The 23,580-nt window shown below is 37.0% G+C and overlaps 1 protein-coding gene across 1 annotated transcript in view; it reads right to left on the bottom strand.

Annotated features, from left to right (window-relative positions):
• Reln (reelin) overlaps positions 1 to 23,580 on the bottom strand; it is a 458,334-nt gene that overhangs the window by 74,715 nt on the left and 360,039 nt on the right. The window contains exons 29-40 of the mRNA XM_069996300.1: positions 21,725 to 21,882; positions 19,705 to 19,912; positions 18,385 to 18,461; positions 12,876 to 13,034; positions 12,500 to 12,688; positions 11,739 to 12,012; positions 10,893 to 11,033; positions 10,614 to 10,791; positions 5,513 to 5,597; positions 4,554 to 4,736; positions 2,172 to 2,343; positions 1,974 to 2,076 (exon numbers count right to left, since the gene is read on the bottom strand). Of these exons, the coding sequence (XP_069852401.1) occupies positions 1,974 to 2,076; positions 2,172 to 2,343; positions 4,554 to 4,736; positions 5,513 to 5,597; positions 10,614 to 10,791; positions 10,893 to 11,033; positions 11,739 to 12,012; positions 12,500 to 12,688; positions 12,876 to 13,034; positions 18,385 to 18,461; positions 19,705 to 19,912; positions 21,725 to 21,882 (1,927 nt within the window). The remainder of the gene's footprint in view (positions 1 to 1,973; positions 2,077 to 2,171; positions 2,344 to 4,553; positions 4,737 to 5,512; positions 5,598 to 10,613; positions 10,792 to 10,892; positions 11,034 to 11,738; positions 12,013 to 12,499; positions 12,689 to 12,875; positions 13,035 to 18,384; positions 18,462 to 19,704; positions 19,913 to 21,724; positions 21,883 to 23,580) is intronic.

Raw genomic sequence — 23,580 nt, 5'->3', positions numbered from 1 at the left:
ATTTTTCTTTTACTACTCTAGTCTGAGGAAAGATTAAGGCTGTATGTATATAAGGTGGACAAAGTGCTATTTTGATACAATTCCACATAGTGAAGTACCTAACACAGTCAAGAAACTAATCAATCCATCACATGTATAGTTACTCTGTGTGTGTGTGTGTGTGTGTGTGTGTGTGTGTGTGTGTGTGTGTGTGTGTGTGTGTGTGTGTGTGTGTGTGTGTGTGTGTAGAACATCTAAAATACATCCTTTCGGGGGTGAGGGGGTTGGGAGGGCAGGGAAACAAAGGAGGAGGCAACAATGCTTAATAAGAAATGTACTCATTACCTTGCTCATGTAGTTGTAACCCCTCTGTATGGTATTTTCACATTAAAAAACTTATTAATAATAAAAAATAAAATACTTTATGAGTAAACTATTGACATTTGGCAAAACACAATTATAGACACTTGTCTCTATCTTAATGTTTTGTTTTGGGCAGTATTGGAATTTGAACTCAGGGCTTTCTGCTTGTTAGGCAAACATTCTACTGTTAATCCATGCCTTAGGTCCTTTTTTGCTTGGTTATTTTTAAAGTAGGGTCTCATTTTTGATTCGCCTTGACTGGCTTGGATTATAATACCCTATTTATGATTTCCACATAGTTGGCATGACAGGCATATGCCACCACACCAGTTATTTTTATTTTTCTGATGAGATGAGATCTCATGAATTTTATTTGCCCAGGCTGGCCTTGAACTGTGATCCTTATAATTTCAGTTTCCCACATAGCTAGGATGACAAGAATATGCCACCATACCCAGCAATTGGTAGAGTGGATTCTTGTGGACTCATTGCCCTGGTTCATCTGAGATCATGATCCTCCCAATCTCAGCCTCCCAAAGAGACAAAGATGTCTATACCTTTTGTTAGCATTTAAAGCATTTTATATATTATATACATATATATGTGATATGTAAAAATAATAGAAAATTTAAAGTAGATACAAACAAATTTTCTATCTAGGAATCATTTGATCTTTAACATTTGAAATCACGAGACACAATTATAATTTAAGGGTCACAGGCAGATAATATCAAACAAATATTCAAAATTGTGTTGGCATAATGTGAAGCTTTTTTAAGTAAGTTTACTGGCTGTAGACACATACCTGTGCTATGATATTCTGGTGAAATGCATCTTTTGTTTTGCTGATTTTACCCAAGTTTTAGAAATATGTGAAGGGGTTCAATTTAATTGTGAATTTGCTATATTGAAAATATATATAAGACAAGCATGAATAGTAATAAAATACAGACTAAGTATATTTAAAATGATAAAACAGTGCAATATTGCTTAAAATTTAAAATTCATAGAAGCATATAAATATTATATAAATGTGCTAGTATGGCACAGATTATAATTACATTGATGTAAGACCTAAGAAAAGTTAAGTTTTAAGTAAGAATTTAAAAAAAGAATACGAGAATAATATAATCCTTTTTGTTTTTATAATGCTTAAAATAGTTCCAACTAATTATTATAGTAGACAGAGAAACCATGTTGTAAGAAAGCAAAGCAGTTGGGCACTGATGGCTCATGCTTATAATCCTAGCTACTCAGGAAGCTGAGATCTGAGGATTATGGTTCAAAGCCAGTCTAGGCAGGAAAGTCCGAGAGACTAATCTCCAGTTAACGACCAGAAAACCAGAAGTGGCACTGTGGTAGAGCACTAGCCTTGATCTGAAGAGCTCAGGGACAGAGACCAGGCCCACAGTTCAAGCCCTATAATCGACAAAAAAAAAAAAAAAAAAAAGAAAGAAAGAAAGCATAACAATGGGTTCTGGTAGTAAAAGTGAATTATGATGCCCCAAAATTTTATGACCTTACCAAGTGGGAAGTCACAATGTGTGAAATTATCTAGATATCTCTCCTCTTTCTTAGCTTTTGCTGGAGATAAAACTTAAAAGTACTTCTAATTGAATAAAGTTAAATACCTCAAACTGTATGATGGTGTTCTCATTCACATTCAGGTCTCGGGTAGTGATGGAATGCTCTCCGATTTCATTTGAAACAAACACCATTGCTGAATCTTCCTCCCTGTTAAGAAAACAATGTGGAAATCGTTTACGTAAAAATTCATCATGACTTGTATAGAGCATGAATTATTTTTACCTTTTCAGTTAAGTACTTACGGTGCTCCTTTGGAAGAATATGGGCAATAAAGACCGATGTTACCACCTGGATAGAAAAACCAATTGTCTTCTCTGGGACCAAAGTCAAATGTATCCAAAAGTATCACAGGGTTGTTCAGATTATTTCCATCAATAATAAAGTCATCAACAATCCAGATTTCTTCTTTCTTACCTAAGGCATTTTTAGATAAAGCATGTTTTTCAAAGATGAAAATCAGATGGACATTTTTGATCATTGGAAGAAAGTAAATGACAGAAGGAACTCAGCAACAACAGGCTGAACATATGCCTTCAAGACAAGACCCACAAACAATTTAACAGTGTATTCACAGTGATCAAAGTGTGAAAAAATTTAAGCTTGCAACCACATTAAGTTGACAAAGCACAGAAGTGCCTCACCAACTTCAGAAAGCTGTGACAAACAGCTTATGGACCTGTGTTGGCCTTTCAGTCACAACAAAGCTGTGGACCCTGCACAGGAGAGGAGATGAGTATGGTTAGTGTTTGGAGGAGTCTGCTTTGGTCTAACTGGTCTGTGAGGACGAATTCAAAGCCAAGCTACATTACTTCATTCAAGTTGCAACTCAGGGCTGTTTAAGCATCAGACAATGACTTGCTTCCATCAGACTAGGACTGAAAGATCATAGACACTACAATATTGTCCTGATCCCTAACTGCGATTAGCTATATTATTTACTTGACATAGGAAAAAATGTCCCTATGATTATATAATATGTTCTTAATGCCTTTCAAAAATGTGTGGTAGTGTATGAGAACTTAGTGAGACCATTCTTGATCATCCTAGGCTCTGACTGACTTGGACCAGGTATCTGAAGGAGATGTTACAGGGCAAAAGACAAGGGCAAACCCAGTTGCAGTTGTCCAACACTATCTGGATTGAACTTGAATTGAAGTGTAAAAACCAGGCCAAGCAGAAGCCTTGCGATTTCCCCTAGGTTGTACTCCAATGATTCCTACTTTTAGTACAATTCACACAAAACATTAAGGATCTATAAACAGGAGTCTGAAGCAATAAACTGATGCTGTAAAGGAAATCCAATGCCCCTATCTTTGTCTAATTCTTAGACCTTTCTTTTGTTTTCTTATTTTGCAAGTGGGTAGGGGAATACAATTTAAAAAAATCATATGTACATTTCAGATATTACATGAGTACTGAGCACTCTTCTGGATTTTGAACCTCTATTTATTTGTTGGATTTTTATTATATTTACTGTATGTATATACAATATGTCTTGTATAATATCTTATGTCTCATAGAATCACTTATTATATAAGCCATTTAGGCAAAATCCATCATGATTGTCTTTTTACCTACTAACATATCTATCCATGTATGTATCTATCTCATAAGTTGTTTTGTATTTTTTTACTTATTAGTTATAAAGGAAATACAAAGTTAAATTTCATAACCATTTCTCCATTACCTCTGAATGATTAAATGCATGATGTTGTAAAATTTGGTCTTTTATAATCAACAATAATAGAACTATAAGAAGCAATGGAACATTAGAAATTCATAAGACCATTTTCTGTAACAATTTAAAATATTTTTAATCCAAATCCAGTCATTTTAATTTTCCACTGAAGCAAACGTATGTGACAAGAATATCGTATTAGGCACTCTCTTACCTTGCCACAGAATTTCCTACAATGTTCTATTTTACTAATAAAAATGATTACTTAGTACTGTGCATTCCTAAGTGAATTCAACAAAAATATAGTTACAATTGGTAATCCTGGGTTGACTTGAACCTTGCTTCTCAGATCTCAGCCTCCTGAGTAGCTAAGACTATAAGCATGAGTCACTGGTGCCTAATGAAATACTGGATGTTGATGATGTTGATCTTGATGTTAATGATGATGATAATAATTACTACTACTATTACAATTACTGCTAGTCTTGGGGTTTGGGTTTGAATTCAGGGCCTGGGTGCTGTCCTTGAGCTTATTTTTTTTTCTCAATGCTAGCACTCTACCACTTGATTCACAACTCTACATCCAGTGTTTTTTAGTGGTTAATTGGAGACAAGAGTCTCATGGATCTTTCTTCCTAGGGATCTCGGCCTCCTAAATAGCTAGGATTACAGGAGTGAGCCACTGACTCCCTGCTAGATGATTGTTTTTTAAAACTTAATTCTGTGACAGGATTTAGCTATGCTTACAACATGAAGAGAGTGTAAGTTCTCCAGTTAAGCATGAAGAGATGATAAATGAAGACACATGAAGTCAAATATTCCTTGAGAACAGACAAAAGTGAGGTAAGTAACATGCAGGTGCTGTGGACAGCTACCAAGCAAACACTTTAAAAACAGGTATATTAACATACTGTTGTTACTGATCACAGAACACATGCATTTTTACCATTATTGTAAGGTTGCCAGAGCCGGAACCTCGTAGCATTGGTTTGGGCACTGTACGGCAAGGGGACATTAATGAAAAGTATGTTGGTTGTTTGAGGGAAGTAAAACTCATCCATCAGGTGCCAAATTATTCCTCCATTAACAGAGAACTGCAAGAGGATAGAATGGGACCTCTCTGGGGTACCTAGGAAAAAGGTAACAGAGGTGTAAGTCATGTGAGAATGATGGGGATCTTAGCTTACTCTTCTGCCATCAGAGCTCAAGCCAATTTATGTTCACATAGAGGCTCTAAGGTCCAAATGCTTTAGAAGCTACTGAAAGTGATGACAGGGAAGGCTCTGTATATGAATATTTTTTAAACCACACAGTATCTTGGATTTGCATATAACACTCTTTCAGATGAGTGCATGCATCATTCTGAATTTAGAAACTATGGTAAATACATTTTCAATTTTAATGGCATCATAGGTTTACAAAATCAAATATTTATACCTTGGTTTATAGACAAAAATTACTTTAAAACTTACTTCCATAATGTTATGATTCTTAAGGGAAATCATTTCATAAACTTTGAAAAGTCAGAATGACAAAGAGAAGGTTTCTTAGAGCTCATAATTTTAAAAATACCAATTTTTCATAAATTAAGAAAATTTAATTTTCTTAACTAAATTTTCTGGAGCAGTGACAGGAAGACTCAAGGTTATAATGATAAATATAGCAACCATAAAATAAATGTGATTACCAGAGTTATATGAGATAATTTAGAACCAGAAGTTTACTGTATGATTAAGCTGAACTTAAATAACACTTGTGAATACTGATGAACACAAGTTTATGACAGCTCTTTCACATAAGGAAATTTAGGGGCCCTTGAATCTGTTTTCTTTGTGAAGGAAGAATTATACATAGAGAATTTTCTGGAAGGAAAGCAATGAGTGTTTACTTAAGGGAACAACTTACCTTTTGCTATAAATCTAAGTGAAAACTGGACATACATAGTATTAGTACAATCTAGGTCTCTTGAAATAAGCATTCTCAGTCCTTCCTGAAAACAAAAACACATGAATTAAGCAATGTTCTTTCATCTGCATGTCTTACTACTTAATTCCTATTAAGTAAGCAGTAGTAACATATAATGAATGATAAATAAGCAATATTTGTCATGTGCAAAAGGAAAAATGAAACCATTCCCGTTTCCCTGTTAATGTTTCTGTGCTTGAATAACACAATTCCATTTTTGCACCTCTAAATCTTACTCTGCTGTGATTTAGAGTAGCGTAAGAATGATAGCACTATCTATCTACAGACCTTTAAAAAAATAGTCTCCTTTGATCACAGCATGTTAGGAAAGAAGGAGGAAGCAGATGGGAAGCTTGCCAAGTGCTCCTGCTGGAGGTCAAGAACTAATAGGTAACTTTTTCAGCGTTCCAAGGAGTCTGAGGACCTCCCTACACCCTTGTCTGCTCTGCCAGCCCCAGGAGGCTCCCATTCAGGCTGACACAGCACTCTCTTGCCCCATACACTTGGTCATGTTAAATAAGGCATAACTAAAGCAGGCCCTCATGCCCAGGCTGTCACCACTCATGTGGAGATGCCAAGAAACAAGGAAAGAGATCACATGAGCTTTAGTAATTTTTTCTTCCAATTAACTATTTCTGGTTGCCTGAGATTGACAGCTGGAAAGCTTGTTTTCTTCATGTGTTCACAGGATTGTGGTGACAGCCAGGATGACAGATCTCACTATGCAAATGTCTCAAGATCCAAATAGGCCTTCTATTCTGCTGGTGCAACTGTTGAATATGGTGACACTTCTTGGCTTATAGCTGTGATGCTGAGTGGACACTGTCAACTGGTTCTTCCTTTTCCTTGGTCATCTTCTTTGTGGTACTGGGGATTTAAATGAAGGCTTCTCATGTTAGGCAGACATTCTATTTCCAGTCCTTTTTTTTTTTGATTTGGTTATTTTTGGGTCCTACTTTGTGCTCAGGTCAGTTTGCACTGAGATCTTTCCATTTATACTTTCCACTGCCATAGCTAGGATGACAAGCACATGTTACCTCATGCAGCTTTTCATGTTGAGGTGAGGTCTTGGGGAAAATATATCTATATCTATCTATATCCATATCTATATCTAAATCTATGTGTGTGTGCGAATTTTATTTTTATTGCAAAAGTAATGTGCAGAGGGGTTAGAGTTACATAGGTCAGGTAATGAGTACATTTCTTTTTGAATAGTGTCATTTCTTCCTTTGTTTTCTCCCACGTTTTTCCCTCCAAATCCCCCTCCTCCACAAGTTGAATAGTTCATTTTCAACAGTGTCTAGTGAGCATTAGCTGCATTAGTTCACTCTTGTCCTGCCATTTTTCTGCTTCCCTTTACCCTCCACCAAACAGCAAACTTACATCCCTATGAATCTACAAGTAAACACAATGGATGATAAAAGACAAAAAATTACACTTGGACATGATAAACAGGACTCTAAACATTCACACAGTGAGACCAAAGAAGGATATTCTTAGGAGAGGATCACAAAGGCTCAATAGCTATGTACATATGATCATATAAAATGATGTTTATCAAAATGAACTCCAAGAAATGGAAACAAGAGGTTTTTTTCATTTTACTTTTCATGTTTTTTTTCCCCTTTGTCACTGTCTTGGGAATTTGTTTAGCCTTGCTCTGCTATTCTCCTGATATCGGTCTCCCAAGTAGCTGGGAAAACAGACATGTGCCTCTATGCCCTGATACTGGTTGAGATGGGAACTTTCAGACATTTTTCTGGGATGGTCTTGAACTGCTATCCTTCAAACTTCAGCTTCTTCTACAGCTAGGATTACAGGTATGAGCCATGGTGCCTGGATAGATATGAATGTTTCTTTTTCATCCTTTTCCAAGGGACAGTAACCCATTTGTGCCAAATGTGAAGAATTCTTTTGTAAACAAGCTACGATAATTAATGATACTATTCCTGTATCTATAAACATGAAAAAGAAACTATCATTTCCTTTTTCGTGAAAGAATGCCTTTCTAGGTCAAACCTCAGCCTAGTGAATGGTGCATACTGAGCACTCCATGTCTTGCAGAGCTGATAGGCAGTATGTCTAGTACATATAATGCTTGGCTGCTCTTGCATCAGCCTGGCTAATGGGGAAATAGGAAAGACTATGCATCTTTCCTATTTATAGGACCAGGGTAATTCTAGCTTAAAATTTTCTCAAGAAAAGACCCTTGAATAAGTTACAGGGCTTCTGCTTTTCGATTTTGTGAGTGACTTCAAGTGTATGACAAGTTAGCTAGTGGTTGTGTGTCTTACCCGAGATTAAGTAAAAAAAATACAATATTCCATATGAAATGTGCTACCTCAATTTCTTAGGTCTTTCAAAATTCTTCAGGACTTGTAAGTCATTCAACATTTACAAGCATTTCTCTTTTCTTATCCAAAACCTGAGAAGAATTTGGATTCAAAGGAAGATGATAACTGGCATCTATTAACTATAATTGAAAAAGATCCAGGGTGCCTAATTTTCTGAGTGTTAAATATTCATCATTAAGGTTATATTGAAACCCATGCAGACTTTTGTCAATGACTTCATTTACACACCTAGATCAGTCAATATCCCCATGCTGAGAGGGACAGGTTGTAGCATGTATTCACATATGGAGATATACCAGCTGAGCAGAGTTTCACTCAATTGATTAAAATTTCCCTTACCAGACATCTACAGTAAAATACAAAAATATACTAACAGTGTTTGGGAACGCTATTGAACCTGCTTTGATATTTTTCTTTTTTTTTTTTTTGTCAGTCATGGGGCTTGAACTCTGGGCCTGAGTGATGTCCCTGAACTCTTCATCTCAAGGCTGGCAATCTACTACTTGAACCATAGTACCACTTCTGGTTTTCTGGTGGTTTATTGGAGCTAAGAGTCTCACGGACTTTCCTGCCTGGGCTGGCTTTGAACTGTGATCCTTAGATCTCAGCCTCCTGAGTAGCTAGGATTACAGGTGTGAGCCACTGATGCCTGGTGACTTCAATGTTTTTAAAGTTACCACCAGGGAGAAAATATACAGGAGGGACAACTTCATAAAGAAAGAAAAGAGAAGATCTTCACTAGCCATACAATGGACAAGGGTCTCATATCTAAAATATACTTAGAACTCAAAAAATTAAATCCCCTAACAACAAATCCTCAAAAAAGTACTGATTAAATACCTGGGCTAAAGACAAAGAGAAACTTCTCTGAAGGGGATAAGAATGGCCAATAGACACATGAAGAAATGCTCAACTTCTCTAGCCATAAAAGAAATGCAAATCAAAATAACAATGAGATTCCACCTTACTCCAGTTAGAATGGCTATAATCAAGAACTCTAATAACAACAGATGATGGAGGGGATGTGGCCAAAAGGGAACCCTACTGCATTGTTGTTTGGAGTGTAAACTTGTTCAACCACTTTGGAAAGCAGTATGGAATTTTCTCAAAAGACTCCACATAGAGCTCCCCTATGAACCAGCAATCCCACTTTGGGGCATTTACCCAAATGATCACAAACAAGACCATGCTGAAGCTACCAGCATAACTATGTTTATGCAGTATTATTTACCATAGCTAAGATATAGAACCAACCCAGATGTCCCTCAGTAGATGAATGGATCAAGAAAATGTGGCATATATATGCAATGGAATTCTATGCCTCCATCAGAAAGAATGGCATTGCCCCATTTGTTAGGAAATGGAAAGAATTGGAAGAAATTATATTAAGTGAAGTAAGCCAGGCCCAAAGAAACATAGGTCCCATGGTTTCCCTTATTTTCAATAACTAGTATATGTCTAGGACAAGCAGGAAAGGTCAAAAGCTATGTACATATGATCATATAAGATGATGTTAAGTGAAATGAACCCCAAGACAGGGACATAAGTGGTTTTATTTCTTGCTATAGTTTTTTTTAACATACTTATAATATATTATGTGATTTTTTTGGTTTCTTTTGTATGTTCCCCCATGGTATAACTCCTGTTTTCACTGTATTTGATTCTGGTGCCCTGCATCTTATATATACACTTTTCTAATTTGGGGAGGGGAAGGGAAAAAACAAAATGCTTAAATAGGAATACAGGTTGACCCACTGTAACAGTGAGATGTACAAGACACTATGTTGAAAACAAACTTTACAACTTGGGGGTGAGAGGGAGGGAGGAGTTGGGGAGGTGGGGAGGGAAGGGAAGGTAGGTGAAAAACAAAGGAGGAAGTAACAATGCTTGATAGGAAATGTACTCTTTCCCTTACTCATGTAACTGTAATTCCTCTGTACAGCATTTTTACAATGAAACACACACACATATAAAAAAGTAACTTCAAAAATTATTTTTTACAATATTACACGCTAAATATACAATAGCATAAATGCTGCATTCTAGATACCTAGATTCTAAAAATTAGATGCACATATATGTAGTTGCCATAGAAAATAGAAGTTCCAATCACCTAACCAGAGGAAAAACTTAATGCCCAAGTAATCATGAAAAACGACTCTGCTAGCTTACACCTAGCAGATGCTCATGTGTCTGAGATCAAGGAACCATGTTTGTAAGCCACCCTCGGCAGAAAAGTCTACTAGATCTCAGCTACAAGAAGTTAGGCTAGAGATGTGGCTCATGTGGTAGAGCATCAGACAAAAGAAAATTGAGTGAGCCCCAATTTCAAGCTCTAGGACAAGAAAGACAAGAAAGAAAAGGAAAGGAAGAAAGGAAAGGGGGAGGAAAAAAGAAAAGAAAAGGAGAGAAAGAAAGAAAAGGAAAAGGAAGGAAAGAAAGAAGAGAGGGGAAGGAAGGAAGCAAAGAAGGAAAGAAGAAAGAAGAGAGAGGGGAAGGAAGGAGGGAAGAGAAAGAAAAAGGAAAAAGAAAGAGAAAGAACTGTGTTTAATGGAGAGGAAGAAATACTTTGGTCTAGAAGATGGCAACTAAATGTAAAATGAGGCATCATCTGATGAAATTCAGAAATGCAGTGAGTGAAGACAGGAATATAGAGAGTAATGTAAAGAAGTATAATTTTAGCTGACCCCTTTAAAAATGAGTGATGTTCCAGATTTGATGGTTTCACCATTCAGATTTCCCCTCTCTGCACCATATACTTCAGGCCAAAGGTCAGGATGTAAGTTCCCATTGAAATCATCTTTCAGAATGGAGGGGAGTGGAACAACAGGAACACAGTAGGGTCCACCAAAACCCCGGTCACACCTAGGGAAAAAAATACGAGGAGAAAAAGCATCATTTATCTTGAGTTTGTCAAGCCAGATATAATGTTTCACTGGCAGGAGTGACCAGTTTTATTAACTTACACACAGCGTCCAGCATCACAGATCCCTCGTCCTGAGCACATCCAAGGGCAGCCTGAGGCCAGGACAACATTATCAATAGCCCAGGAATCAGCTCCTACAGTGTAGTTGGCCTGAATCCATCTGAACCGGGTCCTGGGAGAACTAAGCAAAGAAAATACATCACTGGTGTGAAAAGCAATTTGGAAGCAACAAACACTTATTGTCATTCTCTTTTCCCTTTAAGCTCCTTTTCAGGATCCAGTTCCCTCTTTTTCGAGACCCTTTAATTTCATACTAAGTAGTGAATACTATTACCTCTTGACCCATAGGAGAACTTGAATGTATGCTACTCAAATATTTAACTACTTTTTCCTGTAAGAGTCATAGAACTGTTCTATAAGATAGAAAAGTTATTCTAAATTACTCATTTGAAATACATGCAAAATCTTAGCTTTTATCAACGTGAGCTTTACCAACCTTTTACTCCTATTGTAGTATTGAGATATGAAAATAATAACAGTAATATCAACAACAACAACTAAGGGTACTATGCAAAAATCTCACAGTGATGAATGTGCAGAAGGAGTCAATTTGGCTTATGGGTAGAAAGTTACATTTTTTACAACAGTTAAAAAATCTTATGGATTGGCTTTGTTAAAGGAAGGTTTAGTTTTGCAAAACTTTTGGAACTCTCTAGCCACCTTTGAAATCAGCAACCCAAGGCATCATGCATTTCTCTTCTTTCCACACATTCTATGCTTAATTATCATGCAGAGTAATAGAATTCCCATGTGGAATCACAATCATTTTCAAATCAGGTGCCAAAAATCCTAAAGTTCTGACATGTAGCCAAATGACAATTCTCACTTGGTAGAAAATGGAAGGTAGACAGTGATCCTCTTCCAATTCTGGAATCTTTCCGAGGTGTAAATTGAACTTTCTGTATAGTGTAGACAGCCAATGGTTGGAGGAGCACACTCTTCTGTGACGAGATGCCAGTCCTTGCCATTGTTCAGAGAATACTGAAGCTGCACACTGTGGGCTTCGCTGAAAGGCTTGCTACAGCCCATGCTCATTTCAAACTGTAAGAAGGTAGATGCTGACACATGAAAATCCCAGGTCTCGGCATAACGAGGTTTTCCTACCAAAAACAATAATGAAGTTGAATGGTATGCTCTTTCTTACTAGATATATATGCTTGCAGTGAATATTTTCAATAGCAAACAAAAATTATTGCTTATTTTCAATGTCTTAGGTGCTCTGGTTTTTCAGCTAACATTCTGTTTTTACAGACTCAGAAATAAGGAAAGCTGCTAATCTGAAAAGCATTACCTATTAAAGGGCTGCTAAGTCTATAGGGATGTCTTCAAACAACACTTTTGGTTCATCCTAACAAATCCAGGTACCTAACTTATATAACCACATTCTCTGAAAGATGGTTCCAATGAAAAAAATGAGTCATTGAGTTCATCAAGTTCTTTCAGAGGACAAGTTTCTCCCCACAAAAAAATTTATGCTCAGAAAAGACAGTTACATAATTTTATATTAGAGAACTTTCTTTTCAATTTTAGTTAATTTAGTCCTGTAGTTAAACACATATCATCTCTTCATTTGGTGATAATATATACCTATATTTTCAGTGAATATCAGAGCAGTATCCATAGAGAGACAGTCAATATCAACTTGACCTCCTTGTATTCGATACCAGTTGGCTTGCAAATCTATGGAGCCATCAAATTTGTCCTGAAATCCAGTTTGAGAGCTGTCATTCATTCCTATAAGAACATCATCCAAAGCCCACTGGGCTGAATGCTTCCCTGTAATTAGGTGAAGAAAGGCAGTTGGATAAGGTTCATTACATAGCAATATAAGTATCTTTGTGATTATAATTTTAAATCAAATTATCTGGAAATTGACAACAAATTAAAACACACACACAACAGAAGGCGAATCTAGATGCAGTATGATCTAACAGTTACCAAAAAACATGGAACTATAATTTACCATGTTGTGGTTGCCACCATCGGAAAGCTGTAGCTGGTGTCTTTGCCTCCCGTGGTAGGTCAATGGAAATGATCTGTGGCTCCAGAAATGACATGAAATCCAGCTCTCGAAGCAAATGCCAGAGTATCCCATTGTCATTTGAATACTGAACTACAAGCCCTAAGTTACAAGACATAAATTCAGTTACGAGGACAGCTTTCCTAGAGGCAGCTGCTTCAAACTGTGTCTCAGAGAACGAGGGAGCATTCATCTAATGTCTAAGGGATGAATTAGTAGACTAGAAGGCTCATCAATTTCTTAACAGTTTCTAATACACTGACTCCCAGCAAATGGAGATAAAAAATATGTAGCTCCTTTTTTTTGTAAGCTCTTTTAATGCCCACTCAAGTTTGCATGAGTGATGAGTAGGTTGGTAAGGAGAACATAAAAATACGCTCCTGATCATGTACTTGAATTCTAAATTCTGCACTGAACATTATAGTCTTTTGCCATTATTATATACTCAGAAAAGATATCTCAATCTCCCTGGCACAAAGTAAGTCATTCCTTTTGCTGCTCAAACATCCAGCAGTAAGAATTTCCCAGTCTGAAATTCTATTAAGAGGAAGGCCTTTAACCTGTATACATTTGTCTGACCTTGGTTAGTAGGTGCTGAATGAAAGCAACTTAATAAATAGCAAAGCAGAAAGACTAATGATTCTCCAGTATCTCTTCGTGTCCCTTTTCTCTGGGCCACTCTTTCACCTGTACCTGTCCATCTAACCACACCCTTCACCTGTCACCATGTTAAAGTTCAAGGGACCTCATGTGCTATCCCTGCCATGTCTCCTAGAAACACTTTTATTTAAAAGAGGACTTGGGGAAAGGTAATCATGACTACAGAGGAGCAAACTGAAATTAAGGGGATCAATTTATAGATTTTTTTTTTTTGGTCCGGTCGTGGGGCCTGAACTCTGGGCCTGGGCGCTGTCCCTCAGCTCTTGAGCTCAAGGCTAGCACTCTACCGCTTGAGCCACAGCACCACTTCTGGCTTTTTTTTCTGCTTATGTGGTGCTGAGGAATTGAACCCAGAGCCTCATGCATGCAAGGCAAGCGTTCTACCACTGAGCCACCTTCCCAGCCCCAATTTATAGATGTATCTTTATACAAATATAAAATTCATCAGTGCATGTCTTAGAAATTTCCCTATGCTCTGAGGGGGAGAGCAGAGGGTATTTATCTAGTGGTTAGTTCCACAATTGTCCTTAAAATTGGCATTACATGCTCATAAATATGACAGGGTACCGGAGCTACTTTCTCAGTATTCACATAATTATGCTCAGTTAAGTTATATTTCTTTTATTATATTCTAACTTTTGGAAAATTATAATTTATATCATATATAACTTTTGTATTTCCTTATTGTTGACTGATTGGAACTTTTCATTCACACTTTGTCATGTTGGATAACGAGGAGTTTAATAAAGTGAAGTTTCAGCAATATTAAGCTAACATACAGAGTTAAGGAAAAGCTGTTCAAAGGTAATTAACAGCACATGGAAGTATGGGTAGCAGATCTGACAAGGAATGGTGCCAGGAACAATGACAAATATGCTAGAAATTAGAAACTTTAAAGGAATTAAGCCTACTATATTTATAATAGAACTCATCAAATGGAAGGATAAGATAGAAACACTCAAAGATTAGGGCCTCTTTAGAGAGACAGTGTTGGGTACACAGGTGTAGGAATGGGGAGTGAGAGCTTTCGTTGGTTGAGGTGTGACTTCCATGTTTGGAATAGACAGTCACACCAAACCTTGATGAAGAAAATACAATCTAGGTTGATTTTAGCCTTATCTTGTTAAGTTGAGGTAAAAGGGCTAATTTTTAACCCTTATTATTTACTCAAGAAATGTCCTATTGTCCTAAATATGTCCAAAGTTTAGGACATCATTTTAATGAGATAATGGATGGATAAGAGTATGGATCCTTCAAAATTCAAAATTTTGGGGGGAATATTAGGATTTGAATTCTGCATCATACATTTGCTTGCTTATAACTCCGTAGGTGCTTTGCCCACTTGAGCCAGCTCTGCTTTTTGTTTGTTACTTTGAAGACTGGGTCTCATAGATTTTTCTACCTGGGATGATTTTGAACCCCCATTCTTCAGATCTCAGCCTCCTGAGTAGTGGGAATTACAAGGGAGCCACAAGTGCTCGGTATAATTTTTGTTGCTGTTCTTGTGGCTATTGATGCATGTTAATATGGTTTACATTTATTAAGATGAGAAAGAGTTGAGAGAAGAAAGAGATATTATTAGTTATTTGGGTGGGTTAGGAGCGATGAGTGACAATGTTAACAGACACTTAGTATTCATATTCTGTTTTGTAGAATGGGAACTTCTTTGTACAATGACTTAAAGATAATAAAAAGTTAAAAAAATAGTTATTTGGGAGGTGACCAATTTTGAAGTTAGAATACAGTATCAGAAAGAAAGCATCATGAGAATAGAATCTCAATGACTGATCATTTCTAGTTCATTTTACTCAAAGTGTGGTCTGAGATCAGCTTCTGTATCATCTGGAAACATACCTATTGGTGATGGGTTTAAAAATTCTGATATTTCTTCCTTTGGAAAGTGGAGCTCAATTCTCTTCCCACCGAGTTTTTGGATTGGTTTACTAACATGGTTAGAATTTGGCAGGGGCCCTGGTGCATGACTTTGGAGGTTCACTCATTAAGGACACTAGAGACTGGAGTGTTACACAGTGGTAGGTACGGCACTTGCCTCACAGGCCTGAGACCCTGCATTTCATTACTACCACCACAAAAAAGTAAAAAAAAAATCATTGTATGTTCTTCCTTGCTCTCTGTCCTTTGCTCTAGAGAAAGCTGACCTTCATGTACTCAGGACATTCAAATAGCCTCTGGACAGATCTATATATTGATAGTCTTCCCAAATCCAGGGAAGAACTAAAGCCTTTTGCTAACAAATACTTGAGTGCACCATCCTGGCTAAGGGTCCTAATATCTGTACCCTGGCGGCCTCTGTCTTGCCACAACCTCATGAGATATTCTGAACCAGAACCATTCAGCTTAGCTGTTCCCAACTTTCCAACTTTTACAAAGTAAAAGTTGTTTTAAGCCACTCAGTTTTAGGATAATTTGTTATGTGGCATACTACCCCAGTCATACTAAAGCAGAACTTGCATTTAACAAGTGCAAATCCCAAATGGTTTCAGGTGTACATTAAATATGATGCATGGCTCAGGTGGTACATCTTCCGTTTGAGTTCTGCTAAGCTGCCTTTCTCCTTATTAGCTCTGTAGTGTCACATGTTCAGGCAGCAATGAGGACTGCAGAGATGAGACCTCAGTTACAAAGGACAATACTGCAGGGCCTCATAGACAAGTATGGAATGGAGGAATGTAAGTGAGGAGAACAGTGGTATTTATGTTTTATACCAGACCCTGAGCCTCCTTGCTGGATCACCTAACACAGTACATATTTGAATAAACCCAAGCCATTTGAGCTCATCTACTGAATGTTTAAGACATATAAGACACTTCTGTTTTTAAACCAGAACTACATCTGCATTCTGACTTCTCTTTTTCTGAAAACAGCCTAATTTTGACTTTAATTCCAAATATGTAAATTGACTCTTTAGCTTAAGTAAGGAATCTTCACTTTTATCACTGTAAGAGATTTGTTCAAGGATTTAGACAGATTTACATGTCAACCACCCGTTTTCAATAAGAAGCTGAGAAATGCCTGTGGGAAGTGAATTACATGGCCAAGGTTTTGTTGAAGAACATTTCTCAGCACTGGCTGAGAACAAGTTGCCTGTCCCTGAAAGGGAACAGACATTGCCCCACATTGCAGTTAAATATGGAACAAAGCTGTATGTCTATGATAAGCAGATATTTCCTATTATGCCATGTTCAGAGCTTATTCAACAGCTTATTTGTTTCTATCTCTTTCTTGCTTATTGAGTTTTTGTTATTGTCTGACTCCTCTGACAAGAATGAAAGTTCTCTTCAAGTGGCTGTTCATGCTTCCACATGGCACATGGCACATGGCACACAGCAGGTTTGCGTTGCTTGAGTCTCACCACAGTACACTCTCTTTCCCTCTCTCTTCTCACTGTCCATCCAGCAATACTTCATTATCTTGGGTGCTGGAATGAAGATTTCAGATGATCCATGAAGAAAAATATAGACGAAGGAGAAGGCATTTTTGCTTTAACTCACTGAGATTTAGAGGGCTATTTGTTTATTGTAGTATAACCTCACTCATCCTGATGGATGAATCTTGTCTTTTGGTGATATTGTATCTGCAGTAACTAGACCAACAGTGTCTAGCTTAAGACAGATAGATGAGATTGAGGAAAGCATTATATCAGTCGATGATAATTTAGATAATTACTATATTAACTATTACTGAGAGATTCAAATGAAACCATTAAGTTAGTGATGATGTGGCCAAGGAGGTTTAGAGTTGATGAACAGAGGTTGCTCTATACATCGGCTGCTCCTCAGGTACTATACTGAAGCCAGTATGTTTTATACAGTCTAAGAACAAGCTCAGATCATAATCTCATAAAAGATTATGATATTATTTTTAAGACCATGTTTTAAAGATATCTTTTTTTTTAACCTTTGAGGAAGATCCATCTAAAGAGTCCATAGATTTTGTACTAGGAACCCACACACATTTCAGGTCACTGAAGGAAGCCTATCACATGAGCAGAGCTCCAGGGGAGCAGCTGTGTTTCAAGGGTTTTGCATTTCCTTCAGAACTGAGACATTTGAGACAGAAGATGGTAGGGATGCCTAGTAAGAATGGGGTTCACAGCAAGGAGAAGGTGTGTAACAGGATGATTAAAAAGACATACAGTCTGGAGCCAATGTGATGGTTTAAATCCTTGCTCAGCTATTTACTAACTACAAGACTGTGGACAAGTTACTGGATCTCTCACTTCCTATATCTGTAAAAAGTTCTACTAGTAATTCCCATGGTAAGGGGTTAGCGTGGAGGTGAAATGAGTTAGCACTGCACTTGGATAGTGTATTATACGTAATAAGTGCTCAGTGAAAGTTAAGATTTATTGTTTCTAGGAACAGTTTCTTCTGCACAAAGATTTGGGTCCTCCAGAATGTTTAGAGGCAGACATAGAGTTTTCTCCACTTTCAATAATTCCTTATGCGAACAAGCTTAGTTAGCTCTTACACTGAATGCAAAAGTCTCTATTATAACTTTTTCCATCCTTGTGGAGAATTATAAAAAGAAAAAGACTTCCTTAAAGCAAATGTCCTTTGATTCTGCATTCATGCTGTTTTCCAGATGTCAGGATCTGGAGGAGAAAGCTTAAAGATGACATTTCACCAGACAGCCTTTCTGTGCAGGGGAAGAGAAGATGAGGGTGATTCAAGAGAAGATCAGGTTTTGAAATCCAGACCAAACTTTGGGAGGAAAAAGGATTACTTTGCCAACAGTGATCGCAATTTCCATAAGGAAGATGTCAGCTTACCTTCATTTCTAGCCCTGGGTTTGATGCAGGTAATACCTGAAGTTTTGCTTCCAATTTGTATATAAAACTGAACAAGTCTGGAAGAAAAAAAAACTTTAGTTACAAATAGATAAGTTCAGAAGAGCTTTAAATAACTATTTGTATTTGGACATAGGGAAAAAACTCTGCAATTCTGAAGTATTACTTTTAAACTTAAATGATATATGACAGGCAGAAAGTATATAGATTACAGTAAGTTAATTCTATGAGCACTAATATAAAAAGTTAATTAATACACTACTTTATTCTCTATAATGATTTAAACCAAAAAAGAGAATTTAACTCCAATTTCCTGCAACAGTCTGATGTAATTTAATGAGGAATATCCTAAATCCAGATAATGTCACTCTTGGAAATTCAAGATGAGAGACAAGTCTAACATTAAGAAGTCAGATATTATATTTGTTTAGATTGACAGAATGGCCTGCCTTTTGCTGATTTATATAAGTTAACTTAATTTTTCACAACTGACTGTCACTCACTGTGATGTAAATTATGCCTCTATCTATGGTAATCAGCAGAGCCCACCTGCTAAACTGGTGTATTTTTGAGAAAATGAAGCAGCAGGAAAAGGAAGAGAGTAAAGGTAAACTTTATGAGAGTGAAACTAGATTTTAGTGATGATAAGGTCTGACCATTTCAAACATGTTTTTCTTTTGTTCTTTCCTTCCAATTCCCATAATTTAATTGGTAAAATTACCCACGATTTTATTTAGGTGTGCCACTACTATTCCATAAAAAAAGAACGAAAGTAAATACTCCTTTATTTTGCTAAGAGGTATCAGTATAGATCTAATGGAGGGAAGAATTCTGGGCAAGGGGAGAGAGAGAATATTTTCAAATTAGGATAGTGACTACAAATGAACTTCGGTAAATAAAGGTAGATCATTTTCAGACACAGCATGGCTGGAAAGATCTCTTTTTTCATTATGAAAATACTGTACAGAGGGGTTACAATTTCATGGGCAATATATAAGTACATTTCTTGAAAGATCTCTTTTTTAGCTGCATACACAAAAGAGTAGTATCAAAGACGAAGAAAATTATGCTGAATACACAGTAGACATTCAGGCCTTGGAGATGATTGTTACTGAGTAATGAATTGTGACATAATTTTTTGTTTTAACTGTCTTTTTATTCTAAGGCTAAAGTTGTGCTTCAGTTTTACATATATAAACTATATTCAAAAACATAACTTAAGATACTTCAGATATTTTAGAATGTTTTATAATAGACCTCATGGTTCAGTCAGTACATGGTGCTATTCATGGAGAACTGTACCTGATGTTCCTAGTGTCCAGAGGGACAGTCCTCGCTTCCCTTTTCCCAGGCCCATTGAAGTAGAGGGACTTGCCATCGTTTAGAGTTCCACAGCCAGTTCCAACCTGGCCACCAGTTATCTTGTACCAAAGGGGGCTGAGCTTCCCTTCAAACCTGTCGAACATCTCACTGTGATTAGGGACATTGGATGCACAGGTTCCTTGTGCAGCTTCAGAGAAAAAATACACAGGAGGGATGCTTTGTTAGAATCCCTGAATATTAAAAGGTATATTTAGCATATGGGCAAGAATGGATTTCTTCCCGAAAGCCAATCAACAATTCTTTTAAGTGCTCATTTCCTTTTAATAAAACGAACTATTGGGGATATTGCATTTCCTTAGCTGTGGCTTCTCTGAGGGCTCGGATAAACTGAAAAGCAGATTTTGTTCACAGTAAAATTTGTCCACTTATCATCCTTTTATTAGAGAACAGCAAGAGGAGTTAGTCCTAGATTTAAAAAAATGCCACTCTTGCAATGACAAGTGATAGCACTTTCTGAAGAAGGTCTGCAGAGCTGTCTGTCTGTGGTTATGTGTCAGATGAAGGCAAGTACACTGACAAGCTGGGAAGGAGCCTTTTGAAGTTGTTTAAGAAAAAAATGAACCTTAAGATATTATCTCCAGTTTTACTCTTTAATCTCAGCTCCCTCTTTGGTGTTTCTCATGGTTACCATTCAAAGGTGACTGTGGTCAGAAAATATTTCGCTCATAAAGCTCTCTTTGGAAGTCTTTGGATTTATTGTTTTATGTTACGTTTTTACTTTCAATGCTAAAAATTATATTTCATATTTTTTTCTAAAAGCAAGGTAAAGAGGATCTCATAGCTAAGTAATCAAGAGCTTGGGTCTGTCCTTCAGAGAATGACTACTTGAGTGTGAAGCCAACCTCTAAGAACAACTAGTCATATGACTTGAAGGATTATTAACCCAAACAACAACAACAAAAACAACAAACTTCTCTGTGTCTCAGTTTTCCCTAATAGGGTAAATAGGGTTTACAGTACTATGGTACAAGATTATAATTAGGATTAAGGAAGATGAAATACAAAGCTCTTATTTTATGCAGAAATCAGACTTAAAATAAAAGACATAAAGACAAGACCCATTAAGAGAGGGGAAGAAGAGAGGCTGATGAAAGCTGAATACTATGGAAACACACAGAAGAGCTGGGCCTAAGGAGTCAGGACTGGTGGCTCACTCCTATAATCATAGCTGCTCTGGAGGTGGAGATTGACAGGATCAGAATTCAAGGCCAGTTAAACAACAACAAAAAATAGGGTGTGGTAGCATGCATCTGTAATACCAGCTATATTCAAGGCTATAGAAGAATCTCAGTCAAAGGCCAATTTGAGGAAAAAGGCAAGACTTTACCTGAAAATTAATGGAAGTAAAAGAAGCTGAGGGTATGGTTCAAGTGGTAGAAATTCAAACCCCAGTATCACCAAAAATTTTTTAAAAAGAGAGTAAATGTCGTAATGAATCCTGTTGTTGTATACAATTAATGAAGAGAAAAAATTTTTAAAAGGAAAATCCAAAATAGTGAGAGGTAACAATTTGACAAGAAATGTATTCAATACCTTACTCATGTAACTGTAACCCCTCTGTACAGCATCTTTACAATAAAATAAAATAAAAAAAGAAAATCCAAAAAATAGAATAAACAATGAATGCTAAAAATGGAGTGAACCAAAGCACTTATTTTAGTGCCTGGCATGAAGCAGAGCCTCAAGCAATGTTCATTATGATTGCTATTAATAATAAATAAATCTTCAGGGAGTGAAATTTGTGTTATGTTTTCTTCTTCAGGCAACTTGAAAGTACAAGACACCTTAGCACCTCATGTGCTTGTGTGAGAAATTCCTACTTCTTAAAGAATAAATTCAGAATCTAGTTCTCTGAAAGAACAACATGGAATATAGTAATTAAGAGGAATGTTTATTTTTTTTACAAGCAAGCCATCAATGGACACACGTGCAGCCTTACCAGTATACCCCAGGTCACAGAAACACACTCCTGAAATACAGTCTCCGTGGCCACTGCAGTAGCTGGGGCAAGGCTCAGAGATGTATACCCCATCCAGAGCAAACGGAGGCACATTCTTCTGTGAGCTGCTCTCCTGGATCCACCGGAATCTGGTTTTGCTGTTGGAGAAAACACATCTGCTTCTTACACCCAAAGCACTGGGATGCAGATTCAGGAAAACTCAAGAAACTCTTCATTTATTTAGGTGCTTGCTTGATTGTTAACTTAACCTTCAGACGGTGTCTCTTTAAGATCTTCCTCAAATTTCTGTTTCTTTTTCAGCACAGATATTTGAATTCCAGGAAACTGGGTATAGAAGAACTATTTATTTATTTACTTTTGGGTGCCAGTTGTGGGTACTATTCCTGAGCTCTTTTGTTCAAGGCTACCACTCTACCACCTGAGCCACAGTTCCACTTTTAGCTTTTTTAAAGGTGGTTAATCCTATAATTTCCTGTCCAGGCTGGCTTTTACCTGAAATCCTCAGATCTCAGCTTTTTGAGCAGTCAGATTATAGGTGTGAGCCACTGGTACTTGACAGACTATATATAAATGGAAGGTTTTTGATGGCCAGCAATATGCCAAAGGCTTATATTTTCCCACCTTTTTCATCATAAATGAACAAGATTCTCTCTTTGACTTAGTATCTCACCTTTCCATCATGCTAATTTTATGGATATTTTCAGATGAGGCTATTTGGGAATATTTGAAACTACAAACATAATGCTCATGTTGATATATATATATGATATATATATATATATATATATATCATCGACATGATTCAAGGAGAGATTTATGTTTGTACTGACAGTTCTGCTGACACCTATAGCTCCTTGCTTTCCTCTTTGTCACATGTGTATAAGCTCTAAGGTATTCCTTTTATGAACTCTTGGCAGCCATCTAGGCTGTCAGTTAACCCTGGCAACTGTCAAGGAACAACAAGGAAACACCTTTACTGCCTTTAGTTGGAAGGAAGCTACAAATGGAATCAACAAAGGTTTCACTGGCATGATGTAGGCATTTGTATTTCTCCAAGTTTTGTCTGGTTCCTGATGCCTGCTGCTACTCAGTTCTCTTCTCAGTGGCTGTATCTTGAAATGGAACATAGGAATTTAGCAACCTCCAAGTTGCTATAATAAGAACTGGTAAAGAAGTCCTCAAATAACTAAGCAGAGAGAGATGGCCCAAAGAAAAACAGAGCTGCACACTTACTAAATTATTAATGTATCTGTGCCCATATGCTATGCTTGCTCTTTCAAGCAGAAACAGTGGAATGAAAAATGATTTCTTTCTAAACAACAGTACATTTATTTTGGAAAACACCTAAAAAGAAAGATGTCTCCATTGAAGTTAAGCACCTATCTTGGGTCATTACTGAATATTCAACATCCCTTCATTTAACCAATAGTTCAAACACCTGCCACATGCCAGAATGAAGGCATGGGTTTAAGAAACTATAGGGAGCAAAATGCAGACACCTTCCTGCAAGTGTGGAGAAAGAGTTAAGTGTGATTTGACTATTAAAATCATCCAACAAAACTCCCCCACCTTTGTTTGGCATGTTTCAGATAAACAAGAAGAAGAAAAGACTATTTCTTGGCCATCTTTTATCAGAGCACCATGATGCTCCGTCTGCATAAAACATTGATTCTGTACCTCAATCTTTCACTACCAGACAACTCATGGAAGTTGCATCTGTTTTTCAAACTAGGAAAGTTTTCTGTGCAACTACGTGCTCTGTGCAGAGGTGCACAGGTGACAGACGGTGCCTGAGGCATTCCGTAGAATAGTAAGCAACTGTGTTTTTATCCCTG

Source organism: Dipodomys merriami, unplaced genomic scaffold, assembly GCF_024711535.1.
Source record: "Dipodomys merriami isolate MVZ:Mamm:240054 unplaced genomic scaffold, mDipMer1.0.p SCAF_5, whole genome shotgun sequence".
Taxonomy (NCBI): Eukaryota; Metazoa; Chordata; class Mammalia; order Rodentia; family Heteromyidae; genus Dipodomys; species Dipodomys merriami.
Note: the sequence above shows the minus strand (reverse complement) of the source record. Positions and strands in the feature narration are given on the sequence as shown.